The sequence below is a fragment of the Cavia porcellus genome, unplaced genomic scaffold (genome assembly GCF_034190915.1).
Source record: "Cavia porcellus strain 051 isolate PalLab524CR breed Dunkin Hartley unplaced genomic scaffold, mCavPor4.1 scaffold_1, whole genome shotgun sequence".
In the NCBI taxonomy this organism is placed as follows: Eukaryota; Metazoa; Chordata; class Mammalia; order Rodentia; family Caviidae; genus Cavia; species Cavia porcellus.
In genome coordinates, this window is record NW_026947484.1 from 59263316 (window position 1) to 59288016 (window position 24701).

General features: G+C 41.8%; 1 protein-coding gene across 21 annotated transcripts in view; it reads right to left on the reverse strand.

Moving 5' to 3' along the window:
* Atosa (atos homolog A) overlaps nucleotides 1-24701 on the reverse strand; it is an 83033-nt gene that overhangs the window by 47836 nt on the left and 10496 nt on the right. For 9 of the 21 annotated variants that reach the window (XR_002791741.2, XM_013154627.3, XM_013154629.3 and 6 more), the window contains one exon: nucleotides 14935-15099. The exons of 9 other annotated variants lie outside the window; for them this stretch is intronic. Coding sequence is in view for 11 of the 12 variants with exons in the window: in XM_013154627.3 (XP_013010081.1) it covers nucleotides 14935-15099 (165 nt within the window). In the remaining variant the exon portion in view is untranslated. Of the gene's footprint in view, nucleotides 1-11818; nucleotides 12954-14934; nucleotides 15100-24701 lie in introns of those variants that run through there. 3 more of the 21 variants (XM_013154636.3, XM_063248974.1, XM_063248953.1) reach the window with 1 other exon arrangement.

Below are 24701 nucleotides of genomic sequence, written 5' to 3' on the forward strand. Positions count from 1 at the left end.
TGGCCTGGAATTCACTATGTACCCCAGGCTGGCCTCAAGCTCATGGCAGTACTGCTGCCTCAGCCTCCTGAGTGTGTTACAGGCATGCACCATACACTCAGCTCCAAAGGGGAAGCCCGGTAGATTGTGCACTGTGTGTTTATTTGAACTACAAAACATTAAGAAATTCCTTAGCGTTGAAATAAACAAACACAAAGGAAAATACTGGCAAAATAAAAGTGTATAAAATCAAAATGCTTCTTAAAGATAAAAAATAAAAGAAGAGGGCTTAGGCACAGCTCTGTGACAGAGAGCTTACAGAGGATGTGGGAGGCCTTAGGTTCTATCCCCAATACAACCAAAAAAATATATAATTAGGGCTGGGCATGGTGGCGTACACACCTGTTATCCCCGCACTCAGGTTACAGGCAGGAGGCTGAGGCAGGATTGCTGTGAGTTTAATGCCCTGTCTCAAAAAACAAACAAATAAAGGCCGGGGATGTAGCTCAGTGGCATAATTGCCTGCCTGGCACATGCAAGGTTCATAGTTTGATTCCTACTACTAAAACAAAAAACAAAAAATCCAAACATATACATACATATATACATGCATATGTAGAGAGAGAGTTCTATCATATGATCAACAAAATGTTCTTGTTACTGTTTTACTCTGTGTCATTCTCACAAATGATAAGACACAAGGAGTTAAATAAAAAGATAAGTCATGTACAGTGAAATAAAATCAGCAAATATATATAGAGATGTTTGACTTATTAACAAAAGGAATTAAAATTGAAATCATATTAAAAATTCATGTTATATCCAGTATACTAGAAAAATTTTTTAAAGTTTGAAAAAATTACCTAAGAGAAATGTATAAGTAGTATCAAAATGATAAAATATACTACAGCCATTAAATAGTCAAGGAAACAGTGACATTAAATAGTCACTTGAAACAAAGCGACTGTGGTATTATTTAGAAAAATACATGATAAAGTCCCTTAAGTTAAATAGCCACACATATAATTTTATATGATCTTTCAATAATGCATAAAGTTAAAGAAATGTATTAATTATAGTAAAAAAATTAAAATAAATTTGCTGAAGCTGCAGGATTAAGAAACCATACCAAAAATGTTAATATTTCATGTCCTAAATAAACATGAAAGTGTGAAATATTTACCTTTTACTGCTGCTTGTGCACCCTTCAGAGAAGAAAGGGAACTCAGTGAGGAGCCACTAGGGCCAGCCTGGGTTGGGGTGGGACGAGGGGACCGGGAGGGATCAGCACTCCTCTCCGCCCAGCCTGGGCTCAGCCCAGGAGCAAGGAAACAGCCGGAACTGAAGCCACGACCAGAATTGAGACAAGTGGGCCAGAGCTCTGTGGGGCTCCCACCTGCACCTTGTGCGCCAGCTCAGAAACTCAGAGCTGTGCAGAGAAGACAGAGTATGATGCAAACAGGCCACACCATACCCCACAAAGAGGAAAATGGGCTCATTCTGAGATGGGGTAACCAGCCAGATGTCGGAGAATGAGATTTCCAAGAAGAAAATGAATGACATCATAACCTCCCGAAAGCATAGCCACAGCCAGGCCAGGTGTAGCAATGCACACCTGTGATCCCATCACTTGGGAGGCTGAGGCAGGAGGACTGCCATGAGTTTGAGGGCAGTGTGGGCCACAGAGTGAGCCCCTGCCTCAAAACACAAAAACCAAACCTGAAAAGAAAACAAAGAATAACCACCGCTTTCCTCAGTGGCTCCACCAATTAGAGCAGGCAAAGACACCCTTGTCACCTGTTCACGTGGATTCATCTTTTAACCTGTGCTAAAGTGCAAAGATCCGTTATTAGGAAGGAATAAGTGGTGCTTGTGAAGATAGCTCCTTACTACTGCATAAAGCACTGAGAACAGAAACAGTGCTTTTTCATCTTTTTCTCTTACAAAGGCAGTTTTAAATTGTTATTTTCCCCTTTAACATGGTAACTCTGCCTAAGGAAGTATCCTTTGATAAGGATAATGATCAAGCGGTGGATTTAATGCTTTTAATTCATGTTTCATTGGGTGACTCTGTGGCTATTATCATCAGTATCAGGCAGTCAAATACAGAGTATTTCCTACAATAAGATCACACTGGTTTTAGTTCACCCAATTCACACACAATTAGAATTCAGTCAACTGAGCACAGCTACTGTGATCACACCATTGCTTGTTGTTCTATTACCCCAAAATCTTTTAAAAAATAAACGTGCTGGAGACTGGGGATTTAGCTCAGCGGCATAAAGCACCTGCCTTGCAAGTACACAGTTGTGAGTTCGATCCCTGGTACCGATAAAAAAAAATAAAAATAAAAATAAACGTGCCAATCTGCTTAAACTTCACATTTAACCTAGATCTTTTTCCTAGTTTTTGACAGTTAACTAACAGATAATTGGATTAGCATTTATAGTTGTAATAGAACTTTAAATTCACAGATTTCACATAACAAAAATCTAATGAAAAAATGTCAAGTAACCTGAAAAAGTATAAAAAATGCTTTCTTAGAGCCAAAGACCTGGGGTTCTAATGGTGCCTTTTTAAGTAAATGAGCTCCACATCTTTGGAAAAGGTCCATTACAACTGTGACCCTCGGCAAACTTACTTGTAAAATTAAAAAGTATGTGAAACTAGGTGGCCCCTTCCAACTACAGATTCTGATTCCACTGAAGTGAATGTCTATAATTATGGAATTACTATCACCCCATTTGTTGTTAGTACCACTTTGGTTACACGCAGACTGACTTTACATCTAGCCTACCGAAACTAAAAATAATCCTGGAGATGTTGGTCAGAGTGCAAAACTGGTCCTACCCACAGCTGCTTTGCTCTGCATGACCTGAAACACTAGAATCTTCATGCTGCCTGCTACCTTGTCCCCAGCAGGCCGCTGTGCAGGCATTTGTGAGGGCTGCTATTTTCAGCTGATCCCAGATTTGTTCCCTTCCCACCCCCAGGCAGGCTGGAGCTCTGGGTGCTGCTTACCTCCTCTTCCAGAACCACCTCTGGGCAGTAAAGCTCCTCCTCCCCAGGCCAGCTGGGGCTGAAGCCTGAGAAGCACTGGAGTTCCTCCTTCCTCACTGAGAGCACCCCAGTGCCCTATTCTGCCAGGTCCCTCATTGTTAGCTACCTTGTGACGGAATCAGTATTTCCCAAAACCTCAGCCAGTGACAAAACCCACTTCAATTAACTTCTAAAAAACTGCTATGTAGTGGACACAGTTATACTACTGATTTCTCTGAACCCACTGAAGAGAAGAGTTTGCACACTGTTCGGGCAATTGAATGCAGACATCCTGCACGCTGGGCGACTGATTTGGGGATGGCAATGTGCAATGTAGGCACCACTGTTCCCTGATGGTTGTGTTTTGAAACTTTTTCTCTTTGAAATAAAATGGGTTTGAAAAACAGTAACAAATAAAAATAAAAAACTGCTTTTAAAGGTTTGGATTTCACCATTTATACAAGCCTTTTAAACATTATTTGGTAGAGTTTTACAATCTTCATACAATACCTTAAGATCTCTACTGTTTATTCAAAACTACATTTATGCTTGCCCTTGTGCAAAGATTCTTTCATTATCTTTTCTAACATGATTTATTTTTGTGAAGAAAAATTTTAACTGTCACTTGATCATATTCTCAGGTTTTGAAAACTGGGTCTGAAACAGGTCCTCTCTATTTCAGTTTAATAACCCTTGATCAGATTTTACCCCATTTCACCTGAAGCCATGACCCTCTTCTATGGCTTTGACTGGTTTGAGGAGAGTTCACTGCAGTTTGTATTTGTTCTTCCTAAAACTTAGAACAAAAAAATTAAGCACTTACCCAAAGCTGTGGTCTTCCTGTTGCCTAGCATGGTGTCTGAAATAAATGTACCATGTTTTGTCCTATTTTCTTATTTTTTATTTCACTTCTGGTCTAATTGATTTTTTATTTATTTTTAATTTTTTGTTACTGGGGAACAAACCCACAAGCTCATGCTTGTAAGGCAGGCATTTACACGGTTGAGCTAAATCCCCCACCCTCTGGTCTAATTGATAAAAGCTTTTTTTTTGGTACCAGGGATCGAACTCATGACCTCACACTTGCCAGGCATGTGCTTGTGCAGCTGAGCTAAACCCCTGGGCCCAAAAGCTTCCTATTATTCTTTCCAAGTAATTGTTATTTTATTTTTCTTTGGATTTCGCTTTTCAATTGTCAACTGCTTTGTACGTTATCTACACAACTGTCTTATCAATATAATTCTTTTTTCTTATATATAATTCTCTTAAATGGGACAAAGGATATTTGTTTTAAAATATGAAATCTCTAGCACAAGGATGAAACATTTAAATTATCAGAAATAAAAACAAGGGCAGAACACATGTTCTGAGTGGTGCGCCTATCCTGATTCCTGCCAACTGCTGGCCTGACAGTCTGTCAAGGGATTACAGCATCAGTACATCAGAGAACCACAAACGTGTGGCAACTGCAGCTCCAGAAAGAAACTGAGTTCTACATCATCTGACAAGTCAGCCAGCAGCCAGGGCTATGGGTCGCTCACTCTGTCAGTGAAACCCAGCTCTTCCCAGGAAAGCAACCCACATCCGCAGAGGTCCTGCAGGGAGGTACCAGGCAGTCTCCTCCACAGGGACTGCTGCCCAGAGCCAGCCCGGGTGTGTGGGAGTGGCCGGGTAGGAGGGACGGCCTCTGGCCAGCAGAGAGGCTCTCAAGAGACTCAGTGTTAAGAATCTAAGAGCCAGAGCTAGCTATTTCCTGGGAGGTCATCTCATCCTCCTTAAAGTACAGGCTGTTCCTCAGATGCTTTTGGTCTTGCATCGCAGACACAGCAAGGCACCTTTATTTCCTGCCTTCTTACCTGTTTAATCTCATTTGTTTACGTTGAGTGTAAAACACCAGGCCCAATCCATCACATTGGAGCGAAAATACTGTGCTTTTCACTATTCTTTGTGGGACTTTTCCTGATTATATGGTGTTATCATTCCACATCCAATGCAAGAAATTCACGACAGCCACCAGAGAAAACAGAGCTGTAGAGGGAAACAAAGTCCTGCCTGTCCAAGCCCGAGCTCGGGGTTGGCTATACATGTGGAAGAACACTCAGCACTAGAAAAGCAACCGTTCACTATTCCCATGCGTTTGGTTCCAGTTTCATTAGTCCCAGCTAACTGGCACATAGCTTTCCAAAATTACCCTTAAGCGTGGCCGAATTTAGTGTTACATTTTCGACTGGTGGGAACATGGTTACAACACAGACTGGTCCCAGAGAGATACATTCTGTCCTTTCAAGCTTCCTCCTGCTATCACATGTAGGACCCCTACTCACAGTGCTCTAAACATTCACAATTTCCACTGAGTGTGTGTGCAAAACCGAAAACTCATGAGAACATAAAAGGACAAAGGAAGACAGAGATGTTTTTAATTAAGAGTTTAGAAACTTGATGTACGCAGTTTACTCTCTTAAACAAAGACAGAATGAGGTGACTGCCATTTCCAGTGTGGAAAGGACAGAGTGTATTTTTCACTAATTCCAGCTAACTGGCAGTCTATAGCCAAACGTGTCTTTCCGATCTCCTCTGATCTCACTCTACAACCAGGGCTCTGAGCATCGCAGGATGGCCTGGCCTCTGGTGCCAGATTCTGCTGGAAGCCTGTCCTGAGTACAGGAGGTGGTGGGGGCACACGTTTCTTTCAGAAGGAGGAAGTTGTGGCGTGCATGCTAGCACACTTCGCTGTTGTCACTGAAGCTAAAAAACAGTGCTGCATGTTCCCCTTGTAACTCTGCAGGCAGACATATCCTAAATCCCTACTCAAGTCTTTTTATGCCTCAATTTTTAAAAATTAATACTTTTAGACCCTTGCTAGAACCAAATTATGTTGAACAGAATTTTTTAACCTGAGAGAATATATGAGCCTCTCACTGAATACCTGAGTATGTACGCACCTGAGTATATACGCATAAAACTCTGTGCATACAGGCGCAGTATATTTTTTTCCTTAGAAAAGGGATCGACAGCTCTTACAGAATCTCTAAAGGGTCAGAATGAGACACTGAGATGGCACAATCCTCCTTCCCCACAGAGATATTCTGGGGGAAGTGATTTAAAGTCAGTATGCATTTCCCAGAAAGAACACACCACTGCAATGCAGACAGGTAACACAAGGGTCCTTATTTCTAAAACAGTCTTCCTTACTTTTTTGTCAATGGCAAAGTAATCTCTGGACCCAGCACAGAAGTAGCAGTACATCTGGCCTCACCAAAGGGGTAAAAAAGAAAGATACTTGGAAAACAGTTTTGTTTTTGTTTTTTTCTTCTGAGACAGGGTCTTGCTTTGTAGTTCAGGTTGGCCTTTAACCTCTATGTAGCCCAGGCTGGCCTCCTGTGTGCTGGGATTACAGGTATGCACCACCATGCCTGCAACTTTTTTTTTTTTTTTTTTATATATATTTGTTTTTTCTATTCTCAATAATCTAAACTGGAGGGCTAAATGAACAGTTCCTGCATCAAATCCAGTTTTAACCTTTCTCTAAAAATAATACAAAAGGATCACAGTTCAAAACAGTGGAAATATCATTCAGTTGAAATTTTGTGTGTACTTATTAAAATGATAAATGAAAGAGCACCTTCCAAACATTTTGGCTTTGAAGTGAGCTTTCAAAATGCATTGCCACACAATCTAATTATTATGTCACAAGACAGTTCTGCTCACATTTAATTTCTGGCTCTCAGGAGGCTGGCTTGTCCCTTGTCACTAATAGGGATGGCAATTACAAGGTCACCCTTAGCTTCATCCTATTCAGAAAGTCAAAGCAAGTTGTTTTCCAGTAAACAAATGCCAGGGGACTCAGCAACCGCTGAGTCATTTCAGCGTGGGGAAGGGGCCACTAAGCAACGCTAGCAAGGACACAAAGGCTTCTTCCCTCTCTTCTGGGTTCCCAGGGCCATTACTTCCCTGCCACTACTCTCACCTACCTTCAGACGGCCACGTACTTCTCCATAGTTCTGCCTTCTCTGACCTCAACCACCACATTTCCATGGCTTTCTACTTATGAAATATCTTAGACAACTGAGAAGCTTCAAAGTATATTTGTAAATGATCATATTTACATTCACATTGTAAATGTGAAGCTCAGGAGAGAAATCTAACTGTAACCTGTAATTAGCATAATACTCCGAAAACATTTTTGTGCAATAATTTTAAGCAAAAGGAAAGTTTATTTTAACAAAATCTTGTGTTTTATTGAGTTTTAACACTGGGCCATTAATTTAAATCATTTTTCCACATTCTTTCACTTAAACTAACGCTCAAGCAGGTGAAAGCATACTCTATATCCCATAGCTAAAAAACTAAACAGGCAAACCACTCAAATTCTAAAGCTCAAAAAACAAAACATCTTCAAAATATTAAGAAACAAAGACTAATTTAAATTTTAATGCTAACATTTAGCAATTCAAATGACAGAACAGGATGTGTACAATTGCCTGACAAGGTTTCCTGCACATACACTGAATGCCAGGATGCTTCCAGCAAAATCTGACCTACATACAAAGGATGATCAGAAGATCTGGTGAATGTCTGAGTTTTTAAAAATTTATAAGCTGAGCATGGAGGCGCATGCCTGTAATCCCAGCACTCGGGAAGCTAGGGCAGGAGGATCAGTGCACATTAAGGCCAGCTGGGCTACATAGCCAGCTCATGTCTCAAAGAATCAAAAGTCAAAACAAAACAAAAACAAACTTACTACAGTACAAGACACATTGCCAAAACTGATGAGATAAGCATGTTGAAAGTGAGGGAGGACTTGGAGGAGAGTTAATAGCCAATGTGTCTTTTATTGTAATACATTTCTAGATTTAAACATCTATATTTTATAACCACTTCTCGTTGATTAACTAGGTAGGAGAATTTTTTTTAAAACACCAAATACATTTATTAGAAAAGAAGAAAGTTATGAAATACCTTCATATCCTTCCTTAAGAAATTAGAAATAAAAGACAGTAAAACAAAAAAATTGAAGAAAATAATTCTGTGGGGGAATTTGTCAAAATTATCATAAAATAAAAAAATTGAGATGTTAGGCACATGTAGCCACTCTCCACAAGGAATGTAATCAGTATGTACTACAAACATGTACTAATACAAAGTTTTAAAAGTCAAAACAAAACAAAGAATTACAGTATGTCCTTATCTGCCTTATTCACTAGATCTGGCACCCTGTGAGTTCTGGCTCTTCCCCAGAGTCATAAATGCTATGAAAGGGAAATGTTTCGCATGGATTCAGGACATCAAGGCAGCTAGGACAGCACAACTGAAGACCCTCAGAAAGGGCACTCCAGAGCTGCTGCAGACAGTGGAACAGGATGAGTGTGCTCAAAGGGTGGGTATTTTGAGCAAGATCTGTGGCAATGTATTTTTTAAAGTATAACAGTATTTTTTTAAAGTTTTAAGCAGTCACTATTCTTTTTATTGAATTGCATATGGCCTAGGCTTGATTTTTTTACATCCTACCCTGATGACTTCCTATGATTTATAATTATCCCCATGCTAATCATAAAACTTCTCGTTAAATTCCTTTGATGTTCAGAAGTTTCTGAATTAGTAAAATTGAGACCAGTGGATTAAGAAAAGAGATAAATTCCAGTTTCTCTTATACTGCCACTGAGACTGCCTCACAAAGGATTATATAATTAGATCAAATTGACATCACAACTCTGTTTTTATAGCTCTCCTGCTTGATTTTTAATTATAGTGACACCTGACAATAAAAGGAAAGATACACTACGTCCTTGCAAAAGTGATGAAATGTATACAAGAGCACCTCTGAACCTGAAAGGCCCCACCAAGGGCTGGATACCACTGCCAGATTCTCCACCTACAGAGCGAGCAATGGGAGCTCATCTCCAGCCCCAGCCTGCCAAACAACAAGACGGGTCAGATAATAATGGATATGTCTCCTCACAAGTGTGGAGCCCAGACTTCCCTTCCCACTGCAGTATGCGAAAAGCAAACCTTTCTTGGCCTCAGGCCATGAAGAAGTAACAGAATTTCTGTAAGGGGGCAGCAACCAGACACTAGGCCATGGAGAACTTAAAGCATACACTTCAGGAGTTCAGGAAACAAACCCTTGTGATAATTACGGAATTCGTAATGATTTTTAAAAGATTTCACAGGAGTGTATGAAAAGAGAGACCGAGATTGCTACCCCTTCCCTTCCTCAGGTTTTAAGTTACAGAATTTCAGAACTGTAAATGAAACAGTGCTTACATATTATAGTCTAGCAATTTCAAAATAAAAACAGTTCAATAAAAACAGGTCAGGGGCTGGGGATTTAGCTCAGCGGCATAAGTGCCTGCCTTGGAAGCAGGTAGTCATGAGTTGATCCCTTGTACCGATAAAAAGCAATCACTGCATATGATAAATACTTGCACTTCTACTTGCCTTTCTTTATCAAGCAGCCTAAACAATCAAAGATCACTCTCATGTATAAGAAAGTATGGCTAATTTACACATCTAAGGAAAAGACAACAAAGTTTTACTGTCAAATAATAAAGTTAGCAATGCCACTATCATGACCAGAGGATGAACTTCAATGACCCTCAGAGGTTTTGATACCAACAGAAACTCTCAGATGTATAGTACACAGAACATCTTTAGGTGGTGGGCACAAGGAAAAGCCTGCAATTCTCCAAGAACATTCTTTCTGAATACAGCGGCAAAGGCTTTGTGTGACACAACAGTATACTCAACTTTCACCCTGATTTCATGTCCCTCCATCTCCTGCAGCATATGAGTGAAAACAGCCTGCTTGCAGAGGTCTATTAATTCTAATGAAATAAACCAAAGGGAAAAGAGAAACACACTTAAGTGAATCTTTGGGGTTTATTCTATAATTAGAAAATAAAATTGGTAACTCATGCTGGTGTGGTGGCACACAACTGTAACCCAGCATTTGGGAGGCTGAGGCAGGATCATTTCAAGTTAGAGGCTAGCCTGGGCCACATAGTGAGTTCAAGGCCAGCCTGGACTACATACTGAGACCTGTCTCAACAAAACAACTCCCCACAAAAATTAGTAATTTGAGAGAATGATGAGTTTTAAAAAAGTAAATGACTAGACTGAGCTCATGGGGTTGGTCGTATTCAGTGAACCTGGGCCTCTTGCACACCTGTCCTCCTCTCGCCCCGCATGCACATCTCCACCCCATCACAGGCTGCTCTTCTGGAAATGACTGCTTTATGTTATGATGTTGACAAGTTCAATTAATGTCACTTTCTCTTCTTTGCTGTAAGTTTTATTATAATTTCTACTAAGTTCAGCTTTTTTAGGTGCATCTAACAAATGGAAAAACTAAGAAACGTAAAGCTTTTAAAGTTCAGCAACACAAAGGCCCCACAAGAAACACTTCTAGTGTGTAACAGCAACTTATTTTGTAAATTTGCATAGCAATTTTAAGACTTTAACTTAATACAAATATATGCATGCATGCTGTTCGAGTGCGGGTATATTTTGAGTTGATTTTAAAGAAAAGAAGCAGTTCTCCTTACTTAGGAAAAGCATTATCACTGGTTGCTGAGCCTTCTTAATAATGTCAGGTACTTTTTGACAAGTACAACAAAATTAATCTTCCTCCAAAATGTAACATCTGTAAAGTTAACTGAGCTCTCTGAATTTATACTACCTTTACTTACCAGGCCAAAGTTAACTTTATTCACAGGCCTAAGTGAATTAAGAAGGAATTGCTTAGATAATCATATGAAACTAACTAGGCAAAAGAAAAACCGGTTATTAGCTAAATATTGATTATTCATAAAATGGGCACCATGTTAATCTGCTCTGCTTTAATCAGTTCTAAAAGAATTATTAAATCAATTATGTAAACTAATTTCACAGGGCTTGAGAAAATGCTCAAAAACTTCCTTGTTTTTCTAAAATATCTTAAAACTTTCATAGAACTTGTTAAGACAAACCAGTTTTTCTAGATCCCATAGAAGCCAACTGCAACCTATATGCCACCCAATTAGGATAAATATTGAATCAGTGTGCTGCGAACTAGTAAAATTTTTACTGGTTCCAGTATCTGGCCCATCGGATGTGGACTCATTCCACTGCGGAGGCCTGCTTTATTCATATGCCATCCTGACCATCCGTGCCGTGCTACCTGCGCACCTGTCCGGCCAGTCTTCCGGATGGTGCATGCGGTGGGCACCACACGAGACCGCTGTGAATCGCAGGCCTGTCCAGCAGCGCTGCGCAGAAACAGTCACCAGATCGAAGAACTAAGAGGCTGCATGATTCGCGGCAGCATCTCCACAGACCTTCGCACACAGCATGCTCTATCAGCTCCCTTATGTCGAAAACCTCACAAGGCCAAATTCTGATAATGAGTCAAATCCAGGTTAGTTCATTTAAACTACATAGCTTACTTTAAATGCATTCTTAACAGCTGTGATTCCTAAATCTCTTGCTCCCATATTCAGTTAAGAATCCTGGCTCACTCACATACCCTTCCCAATTCTCATTTCATTCACATTTTATCCATTAAAGTGAGCACATTGTATTTGGTTTCTTTTCTTCCTACTCATTGTTCAGATTAGCATTTTAATAATCTTTTAAGCAATGCAGCTGAGAGACAGGCACTGAGGACCTGAAGAAAATTCCCTGAGACCCACGTTATTCAGAGAGATCTTTTTTTCTAGACTATTTATTAAAAACCCATATGAACCAAGTACTGCAACTGGTAAATAGCTACAAAAAATGGAAAGTTGAAAAATAAAGCCGTTGAGAGCACTCCATTACACACCTTCTCCGGGAAGCCCTTTGTTCCCCCTGAAAACCATGCCGGAGTCGCGCAGGAGAGAAGGAGCCGCCTGCTGTCAAGGCCGCCGTCAGTACCTGGCGGTGCAGACCCTCCTCGCTCTCGCAGCGCGGCAGAGGAGGCTGGGACCTGCTCAGCCCTCGAGCAGCTCAGCCCGGCTTCCACAAAGGCAGAGCGCGGGCCCACATAGCAACAGCGCCGGCCGCTGATTGGCCGGCCCGCGCGTGCGCTGCTCTGGGCCGCTTCCTGTCGACTTGGCAGCGCGCTCCTGCTTTCTCTGCCCTGTACCAACTCAGCTGTGTTTAGGCAACTTGAAAGCGAAGAACAGCGGCCTGATAATGACAAAGGACTCCAGCACCAGCCCTACAATGTGCACTTCTAGTTGCTTCTAAAAAATACAGAGACATGTATAAGACAAAGATGTATGTCTCGGCTACTGTTTTGCGCAAAACTAGGGACAAAAAAGGGTTGGGAAGGAAATCAATTCCTGAACACTGAGTCCATCAGGGAGCTCTCTGAAAACAGACACGGGAAGGCCTGCACCCACTTGGGTGAACTGGTGTCAACCTCTGTTATCTACAATTCACTTCAGTAATTCCCACTAAGGCACAACCAGTTGGTGTTTAAAGTGGGTTAGGGTCTGCAAAAATTCTCTCCTGAAAGGTGTACAGGTGCCTTTTATGGGGGCAAGAAGAGCAAGTTAACAGGCTGAAGAGAACAACCAGACTTGAAAGGACAAAGAGTCAGTTACTGAGTAAGCTCTGACAATGTAAGACCTAGGGAGGTACTCGCAGTACAAGGTCTCTTGTTACATAAAACAGTGACATTTTGCCTGAACTCATTTATCTTAAAATTATCTGGAGATATGAAGGTTTAGGTTTTCTTTTCAGGTTTCAAGTACAGTCTACCAGTCAGCACTCTCTTTGCATACTTTAACAACAAAAATCCCCTCCCCCTTACAAAGTTGGTTAGGTCGAGAAGGACAGAAACCATCAGAAAAATTTCTCATTTCAAAAACATCTTCCCTAGGGCCGAGCATGGTGGTGCATGCCTGTAATCCTAGCACTGGAGAGGCTGAGGCAGGAGGATCACTTCTAGTTCAAGGCTAGCCTGGGCTACATAGGAAGACCTTGCCTCAAAAGGGGTGGGGATGGGGGTGGGGGCTCCAAACTCTGAAAGCAGTGGAAACTTTTTATTTGCAGTCTTTCAATAAAGAGCACGGCCACGGTAGCTCTAGAAAGGTTTGTGGGAACAGGCAGAGCTGCAGCAGCCACACACGGTTGTCACCTGCAGCTTTATTTCTCCGGAGTATGCTAGACAGGGACGCGCAGGGCAATAGAAATGCTGGCGCTCCTAAGGCACCCCAGGAGCACCATGAGGCTATTTTTAAACTGGAGGCTACAAACAGAAGTCTGTTTCCAACCAGCCCTGGAGCCCAAAGACGTCTGCCCCTGGAGAAGCCTCCAGCACAGGACACAGGAAGAGCGAGTCTGTCTTTTAAGGAAAGAATTGGATCCCTAGCTCCACAGCCAGCCAGAGGCAGAGCCCCCAAAGCCTGAGGATGCACAGCAAGGACAGGGTGCTGGGGAACAGTGAGCCTGAGAGATGGGTGACTGGGAGAAGCATGGCATTACCGAACAAGGTGTTTGGCATCAGGACAAAGTGGATCCCAAACACGAACCTGACAGTTACCCACCATGAGGGCACTCCACCTCATCAGTAAAACCTCCTCCTCCCACATCTAGGGGCCTGGTGCTTCTCTCCAGGGCTCGGCCCAGAGACCCCTGAATCCACCCTCACTAAAGGACTGGTTCCACACCCACCCTCCTTGCCACACTGAAGCGCTTTCTAGGCATCGCCATCTGCCCAGCACAGTGCCTGACTCACACCCAGGCACGATCTGATTTTGATTCCAAAACCATGGGACGTGAGAAAAAGTACCATCAACCCCATTGCTCAAACCAGGAAATCAGATCTAAATGTTTACTTGCTCAAGTCCTAGCTAGAAGCCAAAGAAAACTTCAAAAGTGGACCATTTATCTTTCAAAAATGTTAATACATGATTCTTAGGTAGTTTTGTACTGTATCCTTTGAGTTATAAACCTTAAATTTTAATTAATGGCTAATGCTCCCAGATATGTTACTATAAAATTACTGATTGACACCATAAAGGTAAGTTCTGAAAAATTTAATCAGAATATGTAAACTACAAGTATATAAAATGCACTCTAACAGATATATTATATTAAAAAAATAAAATTTAGTTGTGAGAATTTTATTCAGTAAAATACTTCCTCTGGGCTGCTAGTTTTCCTATAAACTTCAGGATGGCATTGTATACATTTCTGAAGAATGCTTGCTTTTCTTTGATGTGTTAATCATGGTAAAGAAAGCTATAATGGATGATATAAATAATGGCATATTACCTACTTGGTAAATCTCAAAGCCTAAAGCTCAGAATATGCATAAGAGGATATCCCACACAGTGCTGATCTCATGTTCTCAGTTCTCGAGCCCCAACCATGACAAACTTCCTCTTCTCTGGAAGCAAACTGGAGCACCCCCAACCTCTATTAAGTCAAATGGACCAGCTCAGGAAATCACTTCATTATGCTAATGTAAGAAAACAGGCAGGAAAACTTCTCTTGGAAAATCAGCTGTTCAGATTATCTACAGCTTCTGTTAGCAGCAGTTGTGAACTGCCAGGTATTTTAGATACAATCACACTACCATAACTTTCTAAAAAAAAGGACAGAGTCAGGAATACAGATCCAAGTTCCAGTCCAGATTTAGGATCTTTAGCACTTCTTCGAAGTTTCTCACTGTTTTGTGCTTATGCTAGTTGTGTAAAGTCGAACAGGACAGGGCACAACTGTTGTAAAAGTAGCTGTGCACTATACTACACTGACAGGGCAGTCATCCCTGGTGGTCTTCTGAGGTGTCTAGGGGTCCAGATGTTGCAGTATAAACAGGTTTCTACAAAATCCAACCCTACTAATTGGAAAGATCCTTTAAAATAGTAAAGTATGCCACAAAAGAAGTAGGTAGTCTAGAGATTTAAATCGTTTCTCCTCACCAGCTGTGCTACCAAGTAGTTTTACCTATCTGAGCTTCTTTCTTCACCGGTGATGCACCCAGGAGTTGGCTGGTAGACAATGCAGCTTTCCTCTGGGTCAGAATGCAGCTCAGCTCACTGGTGCGGTCCTTGCCTAAGGTGCCCAAGGCCCTGGGTTCCATCCCCAGCAATGAAACAACACACTCAACAGCTGCAGGAAACAGGATAACAGGATTTCATTAAGTCCAAGTTTCTACTGAAAAGCCAAATGTGTGTTGTTAAGTTTGACAGGGCTAAGTTAGGCCCTAAATTGTGCTAACTTCCCTGGCTGCTGAGGTGCTGCCAGTGATTTGTTTCCCTAATAACACCACACAAACAGGCCAAGTGGCAAAAAGCAAGCCCCAAATAAGGCAGTTTTAAGAGACAAGCACATTCTTAAAATTAAAATACTAAAAGTACCCAAGAGACTTAATTTAAATTCTCATCTTTCAAAGGATTTTGGGTTATGATGGCCTAGTTTAGTTCCAGGAGAAGTGTCTTCAGAGTCTTGTTTACAAACCTAAGATCTTGTAGAGAAGAAAATGTTCCAGCCTTTTTGGCATCATTTATACTACATTGTTTAAAAAGAGTTAGAACGGGGTTATTTATAATCTAAACTACTGGACAAACCCTTGGTCTAATAATATCTTGTACATGCATTAGTCAGAGTTAAGCATCAAGATCAGGTATAAGAATGCATGTTGAATGCCTTGTAATATTTGGTCTTTTTAAATAGTATCATCACCGTTACATAAAGTGTATGTCAGGTTGTTCACGGAGTCTCATTTACCCATATTTCCTTAAAGACATGTTCCTGGAAATTGTCAGTGTCCTGAGATTGTTATGTTATAAAGAATGCTAAGCTCAGCTTAATTTTTTTTTTTTTGAGACAGTCTCACTTTGTGGTTAAGGCTGATCTTAAACTCACTATGTAGCCCAGGCTGACTTCGAACTCACAGCAACTTTCCTGTTTCAGCCTTCTGAGTACTGGGATTACAGGCATGCACCACCATGCCCGGCTAATCTAACCTTAACTGTCTAGAACAAATCATGATTTTTCAGTCTAACATTGATACAAGCATTCCATGGAGACAATGGATTCCATATTCATTTGATCTTTTGACAACAATAACTTTGTAAAATAGTATTTTGAAGACAAAAAAAAAACATAAAAAATAAAGCAAGTGTTGGTTACCTAGTCTGAATCACTTACCCTCAGGTAAAATTTCATATCCTATTTTTTCTCCTATAACTGCCTATCACTGATACGTTATTAATATAACAGAGCCAGCTAATTATACAAACAATACAGCCTGCATTTTAAATACTGGAGAACATTAGCAGAGATCTGGTAACTGTGGACAGTTGTACAGAATCTAGTCAAACACATGTATTATTAAGGACTCAATCACTCAAAGCTTTAATAACTATTTACTGGACTTTTAAAAATCCACTAATTTGAGACTATTTTACACAGGCCTGTTTCCAAGTGACATAACTAAACTTTGTGGTCATCCATAGCTCCTAACTCTTGTGCTCTATAGGAATAAATTTCCCTTCTTCATTCTCAAAAACAAAACCTATAATAGTTTTTCTCTGAAAAAGATTCACCATTGTTACCAGTGTTCTCCTTCCAACTCCTTAAACTAACAAACTTCAGGGGGAATGGAAACAGCCACTGGTTGACTGTGTTTACAGGCACCTGACACTACTTTCCTAGATCATGTCAGTCTGACAAGCTGCTAGGAGAATGCCAGCACTACCCCAACTGTAACCAGTGAGGGCCCAGAGCAGTCAGGTAACTCATGTAAGGTCACACAAAGCAGGAGCTGACAATTGGCACTCACACCCAGATCTTCCAAGGTCTCCTAAATGCTAAGACAATCAGCAAGACTAACATGCTGTGAAACCAATTAAGGGAGGGGGACCATCATTTCTCTTTAAGTAACAGGAAAAGGAAAGATCAGTCAAGACTGCCTATAGCAAGACTGCTGGTGACTTGTCCGGGCTGGGCAGCACTGTTAAATGTCTTTTAATTGTGTAGTAAAAATGATTTTAACGCCACAAGTCTGCATGACACTGACCCTCAATTACTAGTACTCCCTGCATTGTCTTCAAATAGGTATCTGGCTCTGCCATTATTCATTCCCCACTCCCAAAGAACCACTTGTTTCTACATTTCATCCAACCAACATGGCTGAATGAAACACTGACACTAGGCTTTATTTTACTAAACAGTTTCAGAAACTAGTTGCTGTTTAGAGATTTACAGCCAAAATTCATGCTGTTTTCTGGAAATGGGTGGTACACACCTAATCCCAGTACTATAGAGACTGAGGCAGGAGGATCCATGCAAGTTCAAGGCCACCCTGAGCTACAAAGTGCGTTCAAGGCCAGCCTGAACCTGACTCAAAAAGATAAAATAAAACAAGACACAAACTAACACTCATGCCCTTCACAAGCTGCCAGGATCAGGTCCTTAAACTCTGCCTTACTACAGCTGACAGCATCCCCAACAGATAGAGAGAGATGTCTGCATAGCCCTAGGGTCCAGAATCCATAGATGCGGTAATCACTGAACGCACCTTGCAGCACAACTGCTCTAACTAACCTTTTCATCAAAGCGCTCCATTTCAGTGTGGTTCTAACTGAGGAGGTCCTCATATGAATACCTCGATTGCTTCTAACGTTTTAGACCAGCCAGGTTCTAGCTGCACCAATTTAAAGGGGAGCAAACACCAGTAAGGGTGCCTGTGTTGACTGCCTCTTCTGAAGTCCGCCCGTACTGGGAACACGTTTTCATTCTTCACTGTCAAACATAAAACACACACCCACCCCTGCTTCACTGTTCCAGCCAGAAACATCTGAGGGGCCACAGACAGAGGGAGAGCTGAGCACAGGGATTCTATGGGCCAGGTGATAACCTTGCCCTTGGGGACAGCTCTCCAAGCCCACTTAACCCCAGCCCCTTCCTGACAGCTCTGGGACTAGGTCCGGAGGTGCTGTGGTTTCAGGAGATCAGCACTTTCCAAGGGCAGAGGCTCAGAGGGCAGAGGCCCGGTTCTTGCTCACACTGTATTCTCAACGCATCAGCCAAGCACAGTGTGAGTGCTCCAGACACTGGCTTCAGGAACACAGCAGGAAGGGGCCAATAAATTCTAAAGCTGCAAGACTGTATTTAACCAGTATAACCACAAACATTACTGCAGAAGGAGCTGTGCAAAGGAATTCAGATCACTTTGAGAACTTTTGTCAACTTATGCGCAGTTGGGGAAAAGACTCTGAAGAAACAGCATTTCTGAAGCAAAATGGTGATCTTTGTGCTTTGTATTAAATCATATTCATTCCATGTTGTCAACCTCTTCATTTCATTCAAGTATCTGCATACAGCAGACACAATATCCTACCCAATACATCCTGTAGGCAAAGTGATTTAAACTAAGAGCAGCATAAAACTCCAGCTCATAGAAGATGAGATCTGAGTGCACTAGCAGCAACAAAATGACCAACAGCAAAAGAGATCATACAACTTCTTGTCCAAAGATGACATGCTTAGAGTGAAAGAAGACAAGAAACAGGACTGTCACAGGTGCAACAGGCACAATCAGGACTGTCTCAGGCAGCCTCTAACCTAAGCTACCCCCCAGGACAGTCTGAACTTAATACAGTTAAAAGACATAGAAATTGTATCCATCACTGTAGTTCTTCATGAACTTTTTATATTGTAAAAACTCATCATGTGAAATACTTGACAAACATGGAGCAACTTTCCAAAAGTCTTTAAAGAAGCTACCATATGCAGCAGCCTGCATCCTGGCTGCTTCCCGCTGAAAGCAAGATGAGCTCACCCTCCAGGTGCTGGCGGTAACTGAGAAAGCAACAGGCAGGAGGTGCTTTCACAAGCATCTTCTAAATTCTGCGCTGCACACTGTGTCAAGTGTGAGGGCCACTGCAGGGAAGAAGCGGGCCCTCTTTCTGCTGCAGGAGCATAGCTACAGCCCCTGTAGTGAGGAGGAAAGGAAGGAAGCAGCCCCCCAACTCGCATTCCTCACAACACTCCCTCCTTGCACCTTGGCTCCTCCCTCTCCCCCACTTCCTCCCCAGGTCTGGCCAACCAGCCTGAGCAGACAGCGGGCCCTACTGGGCTCCGGTTCCTGCAGGCTGCCTTCTGAGGGCTGTGAGTGTGTGCATCTTACCAGGAGATGGTAACCTATTAACAGCTGCAATCAACATGTATGGGATTTTATTCAGAATCAAACAGCCTTCCAAGCACTTTCTATGGCTTACCTCATTTGATCACTACAGCAGCTCTTCAAGGAGGCGCTGAAGGCAAAGCAGTGCAGAAGAGAGCAGACTAGTAGGAAACTGGAGTTCAGCTTTGGCAGCTAGACAGGTTACTACTTCTCTTGGGGCCTTGTTTTCTCCACTGAAAAAATGACTCACGGTCCCTAAAGACCTTTTCCACTCTGACTTCTGGCAACAGAATGATTTCAAAAGTAATGTCACGATAACACAACATTTTTCTGTCCTAAACTCCTATTACCTGCACGACTATGTAATCTGAGCATTTTTCCATTGTTAGCCATTCCGATAGCTGAAGTCTGCACAGGCCAGGGTTAGGTTACAGCCTCTTGGACCACAGGCACACACAGCCCTAGTCAGAGCATGACTAAGACCAGAATGTGATTCCTCAAGGCACAGGCATGTTACTACCCCGCCTCTGAGGAGCTTGTCAAGCAACAGAGGAAGGACTCACAGGCCTACAGAAGCAATGTCTAAGAAAGGAGTTACAGATGGGCGTGCTGGTGCAATCCCAGCACTGGGGAGGCTGAGGCAGGAGGATCTGAGAGTTTGAGGCCAGCCTGGGCCACATAAACTAAGTGCAAGGCCAGCCAGCACTACATAGTGAGACCCTGCCTTCCTCCCAAAAAAAAGAAAAGAAAAGAAAAGTTACAAACAATAGAATATTAGGCCTAGAAAGAGTCTCTGAAATGTGTAATTATCAGACAAGCCAAGCAGTGGTCATAGAGGCTGGTGATTAATCACTCAAATGGGGCCGAGCTAAGTACAGGAATCCGAGACTTTCTATACTGCACTCTTTTCACTCCCATTCACTAAACTTCTTCTAGGCTGTGCTCTCTGCACCCCCAGAAAGGCTCAGGGATGGCGCCATTAGGGATGGCACATGACTCTGACCTCACAGAACCTATGGATTAAGTTTTATGTTTGTACCTGACTGTATTCATTGCAGGGTTAGGGTACACCATGTACAAAAAGCATCTTAGGGGTTTTTGTTTATTTGTTTCCCATAGAATTCAGCTGCTTCCAGCAACTGCCTAGAACGAAAAAAAGAATCTTTGGTTTTAGCCTACATTTTTCTCCCTTCTACTTGTAATAACATACAACTACTTTAAAATAATACTCTAACTTCCTACTCTGACAAGAGTATCTTAAAACAGCAGACAATTAGGGGCTGGGGATTTAGCTCAGCGGCATAAGCGCCTGCCTTATAAAGCAGGCAGTCGTGAGTTCGATCCCTGGTACCGATAAAAAGGAAAAAGACAAAAAAAAAAAAAAAAAACCCAGCAGACAATTAATAGTAACATGTTAATACTCCCTAAAACCTTGGCAAAAGGAAATATTAATCCCGATGTTATAAACAAAGAATGATAGCAAAGGGAAAATAAATCCAGAAGCAAAAGAAGGGGCCAAAGGGGCTGGAGATTTAGCTCAGTGGCATAAGCGCCTGCCTTGCAAGCAGGGAGTTGTGAGTTCAATCCCTGGTACCGATAAAAAGGAAGAAGACAAAAAAAAAAAAAAAAAAAAGGGCGGGGGGGGGGGGAGAGAGCAAAGCAGGCTTACGGTCAGGTAATTTTCATAGCAGTAGGTCACAGTTTAATTCTGAGAGCTAAAAAACTGACTTTAAGGCAGCCACCCAGTTACTATCTCTGTGCTGATTTATGATTAAGTTAATGAAATAAATTCCAATTATTCTTCTAAAAAGCTCTCTTTAGTTGTACCAAAGTGCTCACCGTCAAATGTATGAAGTTCAAACTCTCAGTTTGACATTCAAAACCCTAATCTCCTACTCTGAAGCAAGCCCTCTGATTCAGATTACTCTACCCGTCCCCCTTAAACATCTGTTCCACCTCCACACCTGAGTCCTTGCCAGGTGTCATTTCTTTCTCAACCCCTAATATCTGTACATTTCATCTCTCCAAATCATATCTGTTGTTTAGGGCTCAATATAGCTTCTCTATCTCTGCCAAGACAGTCCTTGCCCCGAAATTCATCTTTCTCTGTAAGTCTGTCGGCAGGCATGAATGATGCTTACTGTCCTCTCAGTTATCAAATGCCTTCTTTAATGCTTGTCTTCTTTCTCCAATTATACTTCCAGAACACAGTCTGCCTCAGAGGTCCTACTGTAGCACAGCTCATCAGTAAACATTAGTAGAGGATGAGAATTTATAATGGTTTACACAAAACCAGCCATACTTTTTTTCAGAGTACATATTTGGTACAAGATAAACTAAACATCAGAGTTGCAAACAACACATACTATGTCTATTCAACTATAAAATTTCTTAGGCAGATCTCAAGGAACTGGGAATGTCTACTCATTTGGATAGTACAGTTGAAGTTACTAAATGCATCTATATAAAGCTAATACCACAAAGAACCAAATTTGTTATACAATCAATGTGAATTCTACCCATCGAGGGAAGACACAGGGTCTCTCTTTATCCTAAATTATAGTAAGTGGAACCAGAGGAAATCAAAGCCAGAGTTTGACTCCCCAGGAAGCTATGCTGTGCTATGCTCAGTGCTGATCACAGCAGGAAGCCAAGGTCTGGCAAAGCACCACAGCTGAGCACAACTGTCATGAGGCCAGTGATGACAATATGAGTTCAAATGACCCCCAGAAGATACAGTGGACCCAGATGCAACTGTGGCTGTTAGTAAATTCATTGCAGTAACTGGATTGCAGCTCGGAAACCCAGACTAAGGAGATATTGGCCCTATATCCTCAGCTCGACAACTTGCGTGTTTTCACAGAACACAGTACCTACCTTGTACCTAGGCACTGCACTAGACATAACATATATTGTTTCCTTTAATTCTCATAGCAAGCTTTAAGAAAAGAATCCCAGAACTAGGTATGGTGGTACACTCTTGTAAACTCTGGAGGGCTAAGGTAGGATGATCAAAAGTTCAAGCCTAGCTTGAACAATTTAGTGACTTAATGAGACCATATCTCCAAAAAAAAAAAAAAAGAAAAGAAAAGAAAAAAAGAAAATGGCTAGGCATGTAGCTCAGTACCAAAGCCTCAGGTTAAAAACAAACACACAAACAAAAGAAGTATTCCCCTCAAATTCCCCACATCACCACCATTTTTACAGACTTTAAGGCAATGAAGGCTCGGGGCATTTGACTTTCCCAAATCCTTCCACTGCTAAGAACTGATACTGACACCCGATAACTGAGCCAGCTCTCCTACCCCTGCTCTTTTCACTGCACTGCTGCCACACACCCACTCCAGGCGTCAGTCAAGTGTCCGCTGGAGGTCGGGCACGGGCTGCACGCTTGTCATCTGAGCACGGGGAGGGGGGGGCTTAGACTGGGATTACAAGAATCATGAGTTCAAGGGCAGCCTGGGCTACATGGCAAGCTGGTCTCAAGCCTTCCCCTCAGACACACACACCCAAAACAACTACAAAGTGATTAAAAGAAAAACACTGCAGAGTTGAATACAATGTGAAAAGCAGGGGAAATAGATTATCAGAGGGAATATAAATTGGCAAACCTTTCTGAAAACTTTCTGATTTTATAATAATCAAGAATCTATCTTTCCATAAACTGTGATCAAGTAATCCTACTTTTAGAAAAAGAAGGATATATGCCAGGATTAGGTTACAAGAATATTCATTATAGTGCTATTTATAACAGCCAAAAATTTAAAACAATCTAAATGGCTAACAAAAAGATTGTACACTTAAGAATTGTTAAGCAAGGTGTGGTGGCACATGCCTGTAATTTCAAAACTCTAGAGGCTGAGGCAAGAGGATCACCTCAAATTTGAGGCCAGCCTGGGCTATATCATGAATTCAAGATTAGCTTGAATTACATAGTGAGACCCTGTCTCAAACAAATAAACAAACCACAGTAAGAACACATAAGATGGTAAATTTTACTTTACCATCTTACTTCAACCACAATTAAAAAAATTTTTAAATTTAAAAGTTGGACATACAAAAGTTAGTTATATGACCACTAAAGATACTATTAATGTAAGCATATTTTGTAATATGTGTATAATATTAAATGTACTATATAAAAGTTAGATTGTTAAATGGTATGTAGAGTTTGAAATTTTTTTACATATGATGCATATGTATAGATATATACAGACTATAAAGACAGGTCCCAAAATATGAACTGTCCAATCAGTGTGGCAGAATTTCTATTGAGTATTTTCTCCTCTTTGGACTTAACTGAATTTCCTCAACAGACCCACATTTCTGGTATAATTTTTAAGAGGAATGGATGATGACTTCCTACTGCATGATAGGAATTTGAGGGATGCTAATATTGTTCAGGGGATCCACCACATCTGAGGCTGTGATTCTCCATATGCGGCATATGCAAGAAAGAGATGTCTACAGCAGGGTCCAGCATCTTCATACCTTACAAAACCGGATCCAGCTGCCATGGCCTTAAGGGGTCTCCCTTGCTGAGGCCCTGCACACAGGGATGCAGTGCTGGTGCTGTGGCCCCAGCAGAGGCTCCAAGCTGTGACTCATTATCTGTGTCCCTGAACCACAGCTGATGTGTCAGTGTACGAGCAGCAACATTCATTTATCCTTTATTTTACCCAGGGAGTTCACAGACATCTCCCTAAACTTTGTGAAGTGGGTGGGAATAATCAGATCCATTTAGAAGCAAAACTCCGAGACTACAGAGTCAGAGTTTAGAGTTACAAAGTTAACGGATCATACACACTTAACGCGTGCACGCACACACACAATGCATAACATTTTCCAGCAGCAGCACGCTGGGCACCATACCACAAAGATCCTGAGATGCACACAGGCACTCCCCCATTCCAATGTTTCCTGGGCAGGCACCAGCAGGGTTGGAGGACGCTCAGCAGGGGACAATTCTGCGCAGTGCTGCCCTCATGAAGCTGGAGTTTCCACTGAGGAGAAAGACAGAAAACAACCAACCAACCAACCAACCTGGGGCCAAGCAGTGCAGAACTATGACGAGGGCAATAAAGAGAATTAAAGAGCCACACTTGTTTTGACAGGGTCGTTGGCAAAGGCTTCTGTGAGGTGACAACTGAGGAGGACGCCAATGAAGTAGAGACACAGCCACGAGACTCGTGTTCCATGTGGCGGACAGCATCAGATGGGAGGGCCCCACACGGCCAAAGTGACTTAAGAACACAAGACCTGCATGGCTGGGTGCAGGAAGCCTTGGAAAGTTCTAGGAACTGAGGCTGCACAGGCAGCCAGGGACATTAGGTTCAAAAACATCAGCTGAAAAACCTTGGAATTTCATTAATACTCACTTTCTCTTAAAATTTATTTTATCCAAGAATAGTTTTTAAAATTCTAAGTAAGGAAAAATCTGCTAAAATACCAGCCCTTTTTATGTAATCTACTTTTTCTTATTGTGTTTTATGGTATATTCCAAAACCTTCATAAATGTGGTCTACATCACAATTTCCTTCTGTAATAAAAAGCAACTCACAACCTTAGAAAGCAGTGTGAC